Raw genomic sequence first — 13,265 nt, forward strand, 5'->3', positions numbered from 1 at the left:
AAGTCGATTCGTATGAGACTCTGCTAAATGTAAAGACTGAGCAAGTACCAAGATATCGTCCAAATAAGGAAATACCACAATACCCTGTTCTCTGATTACAGACAGAAGGGCACCGAGAATCTTTGTGAAAATTCTTGGAGCTGTAGCAAGGCCAAACGGTAGAGCCACAAATTGGTAATGCTTGTCTAGAAAAGAGAATCTCAGGAACTGAAAATGATCTGGATGAATCGGAATATGCAGATATGCATCCTGTAAATCTATTGTGGACATATAATTCCCTTGCTGAACAAAAGGCAATATAGTCCTTACAGTTACCATCTTGAACGTTGGTATCCTTACATAACGATTCAATAATTTTAGATCCAGAACTGGTCTGAAGGAATTCTCCTTCTTTGGTACAATGAAGAGATTTGAATAAAACCCCATCCCCTGTTCCGGAACTGGAACTGGCATAATTACTCCAGCCAACTCTAGATCTGAAACACAATTCAGAAATGCTTGAGCTTTCACTGGATTTACTGGGACACGGGAAAGAAAAAATCTCTTTGCAGGAGGTCTCATCTTGAAACCAATTCTGTACCCTTCTGAAACAATGCTCTGAATCCAAAGATTGTGAACAGAACTGATCCAAATTTCTTTGAAAAAACGTAACCTGCCCCCTACCAGCTGAACTGGAATGAGGGCCGTACCTTCATGTGAACTTAGAAGCAGGCTTTGCCTTTCTAGCAGGCTTGGATTTATTCCAGACTGGAGATGGTTTCCAAACTGAAACTGCTCCTGAGGACGAAGGATCAGGCTTTTGTTCTTTGTTGAAACGAAAGGAACGAAAACGATTGTTAGCCCTGTTTTTACCTTTAGATTTTTTATCCTGTGGTAAAAAAGTTCCTTTCCCACCAGTAACAGTTGAAATAATAGAATCCAACTGAGAACCAAATAATTTGTTTCCCTGGAAAGAAATGGAAAGTAGAGTTGATTTAGAAGCCATATCAGCATTCCAAGTCTTAAGCCATAAAGCTCTTCTGGCTAAGATAGCTAGAGACATAAACCTAACATCAACTCTGATAATATCAAAAATGGCATCACAGATAAAATTATTAGCATGCTGAAGAAGAATAATAATATCATGAGAATCACGATTTGCTACTTGTTGCGCTAGGGTTTCCAACCAAAAAGTTGAAGCTGCAGCAACATCAGCCAATGATATAGCAGGTCTAAGAAGATTACCTGAACACAGATAAGCTTTTCTTAGAAAGGATTCAATTTTTCTATCTAAAGGATCCTTAAACGAGGTACCATCTGACGTAGGAATGGTAGTACGTTTAGCAAGGGTAGAAATAGCCCCATCAACTTTAGGGATTTTGTCCCAAAATTCTAATCTGTCAGGCGGAACAGGATATAATTGCTTAAAACGTTTAGGAGGAGTAAATGAATTACCCAATTTATCCCATTCTTTGGAAATCACTGCAGAAAAAGCATTAGGAACAGGAAAAACTTCTGGAATAACCGCAGGAGCTTTAAAAACCTTATCCAAACGTATAGAATTAGTATCAAGAGGACTAGAATCCTCTATTTCTAAAGCAATTAGTACTTCTTTAAGTAAAGAGCGAATAAATTCCATCTTAAATAAATATGAAGATTTATCAGCATCAATCTCTGAGATAGAATCCTCTGAACCAGAAGAGTCCAAAGAATCAGAATGATGGTGTTCATTTAAAAATTCATCTGTAGAGAGAGAAGATTTAAAAGACTTTTTACGTTTACTAGAAGGAGAAATAACAGACAAAGCCTTCTTTATGGATTCAGAAACAAAATCTCTTATGTTATCAGGAACATTCTGCACCTTAGATGTTGAGGGAACTGCAACAGGCAATGGTACATTACTAAAGGAAATATTATCTGCTTTAACAAGTTTGTCATGACAATTATTACAAACAACAGCTGGAGGAATAGCTACCAAAAATTTACAGCAGATACACTTAGCTTTGGTAGATCCAGCAGGCAGTGATTTTCCTGTAGTATCTTCTGGCTCAGATGCAACGTGAGACATCTTGCAATATGTAAGAGAAAAAACAACATATAAAGCAAAATAGATCAAATTCCTTATAAGACAGTTTCAGGAATGGGAAAGAATGCCAAATATCAAGCTTCTAGCAACCAGAAGCAAATGAAAAATGAGACTGAAATAATGTGGAGACAAAAGCGACGCCCATATTTTTTAGCGCCAAATAAGACGCCCACATTATTTGGCGCCTAAATGCTTTTGGCGCCAAAAATGACGCCACATCCGGAACGCCGACATTTTTGGCGCAAAATAACGTCAAAAAAATTACGTAACTTCCGGCGACATGTATGACGCCGGAAACGGAAAAGAATTTTTGCGCCAAAAAAGTCCGCGCCAAGAATGACGCAATAAAATGAAGCATTTTCAGCCCCCGCGAGCCTAACAGCCCACAGGGAAAAAAGTCAAATTTTTGAGGTAAGAAAAATATGATAATTCAATGCATAATCCCAAATATGAAACTGACTGTCTGAAAATAAGGAAAGTTGAACATTCTGAGTCAAGGCAAATAAATGTTTGAATACATATATTTAGAACTTTATAAATAAAGTGCCCAACCATAGCTTAGAGTGTCACAGAAAATAAGACTTACTTACCCCAGGACACTCATCTACATGTTTGTAGAAAGCCAAACCAGTACTGAAACGAGAATCAGTAGAGGTAATGGTAAATATAAGAGCATATCGTCGATCTGAAAAGGGAGGTAAGAGATGAATCTCTACGACCGATAACAGAGAACCTTATGAAATAGACCCCGTAGAAGGAGATCACTGCATTCAATAGGCAATACTCTCTTCACATCCCTCTGACATTCACTGCACGCTGAGAGGAAAACCGGGCTCCAACTTGCTGCGGAGCGCATATCAACGTAGAATCTAGCACAAACTTACTTCACCACCTCCCTTGGAGGCAAAGTTTGTAAAACTGATTTGTGGGTGTGGTGAGGGGTGTATTTATAGGCATTTTAAGGTTTGGGAAACTTTGCCCCTCCTGGTAGGAATGTATATCCCATACGTCACTAGCTCATGGACTCTTGTTAATTACATGAAAGAAACATCTTTTTAAAAACAGGAGGGGGAGAGAACGGAACACCTGGTCTATCCCATTCCTTAGTAATAATTTCAGAAAACCTCTTAGGGATTGGAAAAACATCAGTATAAGTAGGTACTGCATAGTATTTATCCAATCTACATAATTTCTCTGGGACTACAATAGTGTCACAGTCATCCAGAGTTGCTAAGACCTCCCTGAGCAATATGCGGAGGTGCTCAAGCTGAAATTTAAATGTAGACATATCAGAAGCAGGTTGAAGTATCTTCCCTGAATCAGAAAAATCACCCACAGATTGAAGCTCCCCTGCTTCAGCTTCAGTACATTGTGAGGGTGTATCAGACATAGCCACTAAAGCGTCAGAGCTCTGTATTTATTCTATTCCCAGAGCTGTCTCGCTTTCCTTGCAATCCTGGCAGTTTAGATAATACCTCTGTAAGGGTATGATTCGTAACTACCGCCATGTCTTGCAAGGTATACGCAATGGGCGCGCTAGATGTACTTGGCGTCCCCTGAGCGGGATTTATAGGTTCTGACACATGGGGAGAGTTAGACGGCATAACTTCCTCCTTGTCAATTTCTTCTGGTGATAAATTTTTTAAAGCCAAAATATGGTCTTTGTAATCTATAGTAAAATCAGTACATTTGGTACACATTCTAAGAGGGGGTTACACAATGGCTTCTAAACATAATGAACAATGAGTTTCCTCTATGTCAGACATGTTTAAACAGACTAGTAATGAGACCAGCAAGCTTGGAAAACACTTTAATAACTGAACAAGCAAAAAATAAAAACGGTACTGTGCCTTTAAGAGAAAAAAAAAAAATCACAGAAACTGCAAAACAGTGAAACAAGCAGTAAGTTTTACGAAATTTTTACAGTGTGTATAATAGACTGAATATAAATAAACGGCTATCTCTTTAACAGAGGCCAAAACTGAAGAGCTCTGAGAATTGCACGGAGTTCTAAAATATTTATTGGTAATCTCGCCTCTTGAGATTTCCAAACCCCTTGTGCTGTCAGAGATCCCCAAACAGCTCCCCAACCTGAAAGACTCGCATCTGTTGTGATCACAGTCCAGGTTGGCCGAACAAAAGAAGCCCCTTGAACTAAACGATGGTGATCTATCCACCACGTCAGAGTGTCGAACATTGGGATTTAAGGATATTAATTGTGATATATTTTTATAATCCCTGCACCATTGGTTCAGCATACAAAGCTGTAGAGGTGAAAACGAGCAAAGGGGATCGCATCCGATGCTGCAGTCATGAGACCTAAAACTTCCATGCACATAGCCACTGAAGGGAATGACTGAGACTGAAGGTGCCGGCAGGCTGCAACCAATTTTAAACGTCTCTTGTCTGTTAGAGACAGAGTCATGGACACTGAATCTATCTGGAAGCCTAAAAAAATGACCCTTGTCTGAGGAATCAAGAAACTTTCTCTTGTAAGGTGTATCCAGTCCACGGGTTCATCCTTTACTTGTGGGATATTCTCCTTCCCTACAGGAAGTGGCAAAGAGAGCACATAGCAGAGCTGTCCATATAGCTCAACCTCTAGCTCCACCCCCCAGTCATTCTTTTTGCCGGTTCTAAGCAATCGGAAGGGTAAAGTGAATGTGGTGTTAGAATTGGATCTGATGGCATCCCGTCAGAACACCAAACTTCCTCTTTACGGGTCCAGGTCCCGGGATCCCCAGGCGGTGCTGATAGATGCTCTAGCAGCGCCTTGATCCTTCAATCTGGCCTATGTTTTTCCACCGTTTCCTCTCCTCCCGCGTCTGGTTGCCAGAATCAAGCAGGAGAGGGCTTCAGTGATTCTAATAGCGCCTGCGTGGCCACGCAGGACCTGGTATGCAGACCTAGTGGACATGTCATCTGTGCCACCATGGACACTACCAATGAGCCAGGACCTTCTAATACAAGGTCCTTTCAAACATCCAAATCTAATTTCTCTGCGTCTGACTGCTTGGAGATTGAACGCCTAATTCTATCAAAGCGTGGTTTCTCTGAGTCGGTCATTGATACCCTGATTCAGGCTAGAAAGCCTGTCACCAGGAAAATCTACCATAAGATTTGGCGAAAATATATTTTTTGGTGCGAATCCAAGGGTTACTCCTGGAGTAAGGTTAGGATTCCCAGGACTTTGTCCTTCCTCCAAGATGGATTGGAGAAAGGATTATCAGCTAGTTCCTTAAAGGGACAGATATCTGCTTTGTCTATTCTTTTTCACAAACGTCTGGCAGAGGTACCAGACGTTCAAACGTTTAGTCAGGCTTTAGTCAGAATCAAGCCTGTTTATAGACCTGTGGCTCCGCCATGGAGTTTGAATTTAGTTCTTTCAGTTCTGCAAGGGGTTCCGTTTGAACCTTTACATTCCATAGATATTAAGCTTTTATCTTGGAATGTTTTGTTTTTGGTAGCTATCTCTTCTGCTCGAAGAGTTTCAGAGTTATCTGCTTTACAGTGTGATTCACCTTACCTGGTGTTCCATACAGATAAGGTAGTTTTACGTACCAAACCAGGTTTTCTTCCTAAGGTTGTGTCTAATAAGAATATTAACCAGGAAATTGTTGTTTCTTCTCTGTGTCCTAAACCTTCGTCAAAGAAGGAACGTCTGTTACACAATCTTGATGTGGTTCGTGCTTTAAAGTTCTATTTACAAGCAACTAAGGATTTCAGACAAACAACTTCTTTGTTTGTTATCTATTCTGGTAAGAGGAGAGGTCAGAAGGCGACCGCTACCTCTTTCCTTTTGGCTGAAAAGCATCATCCGTTTGGCCTATGAGACTGCTGGCCAGCAGCCTCCTGAAACAATTACTGCTCATTCTACCAGAGCAGTGGCTTCCACATGGGCTTTTAAAAATGAGGCCTCTATTGAACAGATTTGTAAGGCAGCGACTTGGTCTTCGCTGCATACTTTTTCCAAATTTTACGAATTCAATACTTTTGGTTCTTCGGAGGCTATTTTTGGGAGAAAGGTTTTACAAGCAGTGGTGCCTTCCGTTTAAGGTACCTGTCTTGTTCCCTCACTTCATCCGTGTCCTAAAGCTTTGGTATTGGTATCCCACAAGTAAAGGATGAACCCGTGGACTGGATACACCTTACAAGAGAAAACAGAAGTTATGCTTACCTGATAAATTTCTCTCTTGTGGTGTATCCAGTCCACGGCCCGCCCTGGCTATTAAGTCAGGTAGATTTTTTTGTTTAAACTACAGTCACCACTGCACCCTATGGTTTCTCCTTTTTCTTCCTAACCTTTGGTCGAATGACTGGGGGGTGGAGCTAGAGGGGGAGCTATATGGACAGCTCTGCTGTGTGCTCTCTTTGCCACTTCCTGTAGGGAAGGAGAATATCCCACAAGTAAAGGATGAACCCGTGGACTGGATACACCACAAGAGAAAGAAATTTATTAGGTAAGCATAAATTCAGTTTTTTGGTAAATTGATCCTCCAACCATGTTTCCGAAGAAACAACACTAGTTAATTCGCGTGAGATTCTGCAGAACGTAAAGACTGAGCTAGTACCAAGATATCGTCCAAATAAGGAAACACTGCAATACCCTGTTCTCTGATTACAGAGAGTAGGGCACCTAGAACATTTGAAAAGATTCTTGGAGCTGTTTCTAGGCCAAATGGAAGAGCAACAAATTGGTAATGCTTGTCTAGAAAAGAGAATCTCAGGAATTGATAATGTTCGGGATGAATCGGAATATGAAGGAATGCATCCTGCAAGCCTATTGTGGACATATAATGTCCTCGCTGAACAAAAGGCAGAATAGTCCTTATAGTCACCATCTTGAAAGTTGGTACTCTTACATAACGATTCAAAATTTTCAGATCCAGAACTGGTCTGAATAAATTTTCCTTCTTTGGGACAATGAATAGATTTGAATAAAACCCCAAAACCTGTTCCTGAAAAGGAACTGGCATGATTACCCCTGAAGACTCCAGGTTTGAAACACACTTCAGGAAAGCCTGAGCTTTTACTGGATTTGCTGGGATACGTGAGAAAAGAAATTCTCACAGGAGGTCTTACTCTGAATCCTATTTGATACCCTTGAGAGACAATGCTCTGAATCCATTGATTTTGGACAGAATTGATCCAAATATCCTTGAAAAACCTTACTCTGCCCCCTACCAGCTGAGCTGGCATGAGGGCCGCACCTTCATGCAGACTTAGGGGCTAACTTTGGTTTCTGAATTGGCTTGGATTTATTCCAATTTGAGGAAGGCTTCCAATTGGAAACTGATTCCTTGGGGGAAGGATTGTTTTTTTTTCTCCTTATTTTGACAAAGGGAACAAAAACGGTTAGAAGCCTTAGATTTACCCTTAGGTTTTTTATCCTGAGGCAGAAAAACTCCCTTTCCCCCAGTAACAGTTGAAATAATAGAATCCAACTGAGAACCAAATAAATTATTACCTTGGAAAGAAAGATAGTAATCTAGATTTAGATGTAATATCAGCATTCCAAGATTTAAGCCACAAAGCTCTTATAGCTAAAATAGCTAAAGACATGGATCTAACATCAATTTTGATAATATCAAAAATGGCATCACAAATAAAATAATTAGCATTTTGCAGTAAGTGAATAATGCTAGATATGTCAGAATCCAATTCTTGTTGCGCTAAATTCTCCAACCAGAAAGTTGATGCAGCCGCAACATCAGCCAAAGAAATTGCAGGTCTGAGAAGATGACCCGACTATAAATAGGCTTTCCTTAGATAAGATTCAAGCTTCCTTAAAGGAAGTACTAGCTTCCATAGGAATAGTGGTACGTTTAGCAAGAGTAGAAATAGCCCCATCAACTTTGGGGATTTTTTCCCAAAACTCTATAGAATTTGCTGGTAAAGGATACAATTTTTTAAACCTTGAAGAAGGAATAAAAGAAGTACCTGGCTTATTCCATTCCCTAGAAATCATATCAAAAATAGCCTCAGGAATAGGAAAAACCCCTGGAGAAACCACAGGAGGTTTAAAAACAGCATTTAAACGTTTATTAGACTGAACATCAAGAGGACTGGTTACCTCAATATCCAAAGTAATTAACACTTCTTTTAATAAAGAACGCATATACTCTATTTTAAATAAATAAGTAGATTTGTCAGTGTCTGAGGAAGGATCTTCTGAATCAGATATATCCTCATCAGAGGCAGGATCAGATTGAGACATCTTGCAAAATGTAAAAGAAAAAACATAAAGCAAAATTATCAATTTCCTTATATGACAGTTTCAGGAATGGGAAGAAAAAAAATGCAAATAGCATAGCCCTCTGATAGAGAAAAAGGCAAGAGGCAAACATCAATGGGGTATTAAAATAATGAAAAAGTTTGGCGCAAAGTATGACGCACAACGTAACTGAAAACTTTTTTGGCGCCAATAATAACCGTAAATGACACACTCGCGTCACTAATGACACAACCGTGTGTAAGGTTTCAGAGTCAAGTATGACAACGGAAATGACTAAGTTGCGTCAGACGTATTTTTCGCGCCAAAAAATTCTCGCTCCAAGAATGGCGCAATAAAGTCTAGCATTTGGCGCACCCGCGGGCCTAACACCACCCGCAATTTGCAAGAAAGTAGTCAATTGAAAAAAAAGACTAATCCCCAGGTAAGAAAACAATTTCTTAAAAATGGTTATTTTCCCCAAATATGAAACGGACAGTCTGCAGAAGGAAATACGTGAACCTGACTCATGGCAAATATAAGTACAATACATATATTTAGAACTTTATATAAATGCATAAAGTGCCAAACCATAGCTGGGGTGCCTTAAGTAATAAAAACATACTTACCAAAAGACACCCTTCCACATATAGCAGATAGCCAAACCAGTACTGAAACAGTTATCAGTAGAGGTAATGGAATATGAGAGTATATCATCGATCTGAAAAGGGAGGTAGGAGATGAATCTCCACGACCGATAACAGAGAACCTATGAAATAGACCCCCGTTAGGGAAATCATTGTATTCAATAAGTGATACTCCCTTCACGTCCCTCTGACATTCGCTGTACTCAGAGGAATCTGGCTTCAACAATGCTGAGAAGCGCATATCAACGTAGAAATCTTAGCACAAACTTACTTCACCACCTCCATAGGAGGCAAAGTTTGTAATACCGAATTGTGGGTGTGGTGAGGGATGTATTTAAAGGCATTTTGAGGTTTGGGAAACTTTGCCCCTCCTGGTAGGATTGTATATCCCATACGTCACTAGCTCATGGACTCCTGCCAATTACATGAAAGAAATAGGCCCCTCCCATCTCACTCAATGTCTCTACAGCCTCAAAGAACCGCACCAGAGCGGTTTTAAACTAGCCATGTGGGTTCTGAGACCCAAAAAATAAGCCCAGAAAACGTTAACAGCACTCCCAGTTCATAAAACTTTTGCCCACAAACATTCACATCTCAGTGTCAACCATTTTTGTAATTAGCCCCTTATGCAAGCTTAGTAATGCCATTGTTAGCTCTTAGGATTACTGCTTACCCTTACCCTCATGGGGATACTGTCAGCCTTTCTGAAATACCACAGTCTCTGCAGAAAAAAATACTTAACATACTTCACTGCTGTATTGCATGAAAACATTCCTCACACTGAAGTTTCTTGTACTCCTCAGCCTCTGTGGGAACAGCACTGGATCTTAGTTACAAATGCTAAGATCATCCTCCTCCAGGCAGAAGTCTTCATCTATCTGCTGCCTTAGAGTAAATAGTACACACCGGTACCATTTAAAACAAAAAACTCTTGCTTGAAGAAATTAAAAACTAATATTTTATCACCTCTTTCACTTTACCCTTCCTATTACTTAGAGTAGGCAAAGAGAATGACTGGGGGGTGGAACTAAGGGTGGAGCTATATAGACAGCTCTGCTGTGGTGCTCTTTGCCACTTCCCGTTAGCAGGTGGATAATATCCCACAAGTAAAGGATGAATCCGTGGACTCGTCGTACCTTATAGAAGAAATAAGATGTCTCCACTCCTCTTAGGGATTAAGTGACTGATGATTTCTCCCTGAGGAAAATATTACTCACTGGCACCATTTTAAAATAAAAAACTTCTTGATTGAAGAATCTAAACTAACACCTCACTACCTCTTCCTATCACTAACACAGGCAAAGAGAATGACTGGGGTGGGAGGGAAGGGAGGAGCTATATATACACAGCTCTGCTGTGGTGCTCTTTGCCACTTCCTGTTGACCAGGAGGCGTAATCCCATAAGGATGAAATCCGTGCACTTGTCATTTTGTAAAAGAAAAGTGTTAGCCAAAGAAGGGAGGGCAACGACCCAATCCCCCTATAGAGCCAGGAACTGGGATCTTAAAATTAAATAGATGAAAGACAAAAAAGAATAGGATCCCCTCCTTAATCAAATTTGCCATCCGACTGGCAGGTCAGTATTAGGAATCTCTAATATAGACCACTTCTTTTAGAAGCATGCGCAGGCGTGCTACTTTAAATCTAAAGGCAAAATCCTCCTCTGTCGGAGGAATAGAAGAAGCAGGCTCCGGCCCAGAAGGTCCATACTCAGCCTCGGAGAGAACCACATCCTCAGATGACTGATCGGATACAACCGTCAATTTGCATGATGCTCCCTTAGTCAGAATTCTCACCAGACCAGATGCCATTAAACTACAATAATGAAAGGTAGTCTACAGCAGTCGGCAATTCATGGAGACGGCCTCCTCTACCCATAAATCTGGTCTAGTATTGCTTCATTTGTTGCCATTGTATATTTCACTCATGTTTATAGCGCTACAAAATCTGTTTGTGCTCTACAAAGAAATACGTGTCAAATCTCACGACTAATAGGGCAAAATATGTCACCTATAACTCATCAATAATTGTAAGTGTCTCACAATGTAAAAATATGCTGTAGATGAGTTGTGAGAGCCCTTGAATCTGTGGGCCACTAGAAGACTATTTCTGGGGTCTAGAGCTAATTTTTCTACTTTCTTCTATTTTTTTTTTTTTTTTACATTTGCATCAGTTCAGATAAGGTAACAGGATCAGTAAACCTGCCTATCTGATCTAAAATATTTACTGAAGCAAACATCAAGTTCCTGATATATCCAGCAATATAGTCTAAGCCGGTATTCCAGGGTGTACAGTTCTACTGGGTTACAATAAAGCCAAGCCTCTTTATACTGGGTCCCACTACCCTTGCATCAATAAAATATCCCATTGCACTTGATAAAGAACAGAGGAAATAGGGGCAGTCTGGGAAAGGCTTAAATAGAGTTAACCCCTTCTATATACTAAATTCAGATCTTAGAGGTATTTTTCTATGACTGCTATAAATCAGTCAACTAGTGTGTTAAAAGGGACACTAAGCACATTTCATGCACATCCCTCCAATCATGGGTGCTGCCATTTTGGAATATAGGTTACACTGCAGGGTTACAAGGACTTCCCAGACTGGATTTAATTCATGTACCTGTAATCCGGGATTTTTTCTGCCAATCCAAAATCTGCCACAACCGCAGAATATCCTCCTTCCTCACTTTTAATCAAACAGTTCTGAAACAAAACAAAGACATTGTTTAGAATTCATTTTTTATTACATTTTGTTGCTGTAGTAAGGTATAGCTAGATAGGCTCTGAAGGGTGCACGACTTAAGGCACTATATAGCAGCAGCGTCTAACAAAATATGTAAAAATGTTATACATATATAGTCCCCAACTCATGCACACGCTCCTGAGCCTACCGCAATACTCGAAATGAGAAAGTTTTAACAAAGGAGACCAAGAGTAAATTGCATTTATTTTAAATTACACACAACATCTAATATATGAAATCAAGTGTGGTGATCTAGATATATTTATCAAAATAAATCTACAAACCCTAAATTTCCTCATGACAATTTTTTATATTCGCTATTTTTGTTTCCTGAAACAAAAACAACAAAAACAAACTAACTTTAATTCAATATAACTTTAGAAATACTTCTAAAGGCTAGTGCCAAATATTTATAAAGACAAAAAAATTATGCTTACCCGATAATTTCCTTTTCATCTGATGGAAAGAGTCCACAGCTGCATTCATTACTTTTGGAAAATAAGAACCTGGCCACCAGGAGAAGGCAAAGACAACCCAGTCAAAGGATTAAATACTCCTCCCACTCCCCTCATCCCCCATTCATTCTGCAGAGAAACAAGGAACAGTAGAAGAAATATCAGGGTGAAAGGTGCCAGAAGAATAAGAAGGATGCCCCACATAAAATTAAAGGTGAGGAGCTGTGGACTCTTTCCATCAGAAGAAAAGGAAATTATCAGGTAAGCATAATTTATGTTTTTCTTCTTAAATGGAGAGAGTCCACAGCTGCATTCATTACTTTTGGGAAAACAATACCCAAGCTACAGAGGACACTTAATGCCAAGATGGGAGGGAACAATAGGCGGCCCATACTGAGAGCACCAGGCCTGAACCTCTACTCAAAAAAACCAAACAAAAAAAAAACCGCTTTGTGTGAAGTAGAGAGCATTGAGGAAAAGCCCCAATGACACTGACTCAGTTAGTCCGGAAGCCAAAACTAGAGCATGCAAACGGACTCGACTGAGCCAACAGTTCTCCAGGAGACACCGTCACCCAAAACGGTCCCCAACCGCTCATCTCCACAAATGGAGACACCAGCTGAAACCCACAAGGGAACAAGGCAAAGGAGAACCAATGAAACCGAAAGGTCCCCTAATACAAAAAAAACACCTCCACAGAGACCCAAAGGGGCCCAAACAAGTAAAGGAGGCAAAGCCTATACCAAGCGAAACCCGGGATAATACCGGGCACAGAGACAGAACAGACGTCTCTCCAACATCCTGCAAGCACGGAATGCAACTGAAGAGGCAGTCTCCTCCCAGTGTCTGACCAGAGAATACCAAAGCATTCAACCAAAGTGTGTAAAACAGCTAGGTGAAAAAACCCAAGTTTGAGAACACAGAGTCCATAACAGGACGACACAGATGGTACTTGCAAGGAAGAAGCAGTCAAGCAAGAAACACACCGCAAAGCAACCCCAAGACAGAGGGCACGATCCAGGCAACCTAAGTCGCCGGACCTACACACAGGTCACTAACAAGGGGAACACAAAACCTCAAATCGAGGTGTCCCGAGCAGGAGAGTAAACCCTCAGGACCCGAAGGAAGAGTAAACCCTCTTCTG

General features: G+C 40.4%; 1 protein-coding gene across 1 annotated transcript in view; it reads right to left on the reverse strand.

The window, feature by feature from the left end:
- Positions 1–13,265, reverse strand: part of TESK2 (testis associated actin remodelling kinase 2) — a 587,073-nt gene that overhangs the window by 263,076 nt on the left and 310,732 nt on the right. Inside the window, exon 6 of the mRNA XM_053693575.1 lies at positions 11,544–11,626. Coding sequence (XP_053549550.1) covers positions 11,544–11,626 — 83 coding nt within the window. The remainder of the gene's footprint in view (positions 1–11,543; positions 11,627–13,265) is intronic.

This window comes from Bombina bombina, chromosome 10 (assembly GCF_027579735.1).
Source record: "Bombina bombina isolate aBomBom1 chromosome 10, aBomBom1.pri, whole genome shotgun sequence".
Classification (NCBI taxonomy): Eukaryota; Metazoa; Chordata; class Amphibia; order Anura; family Bombinatoridae; genus Bombina; species Bombina bombina.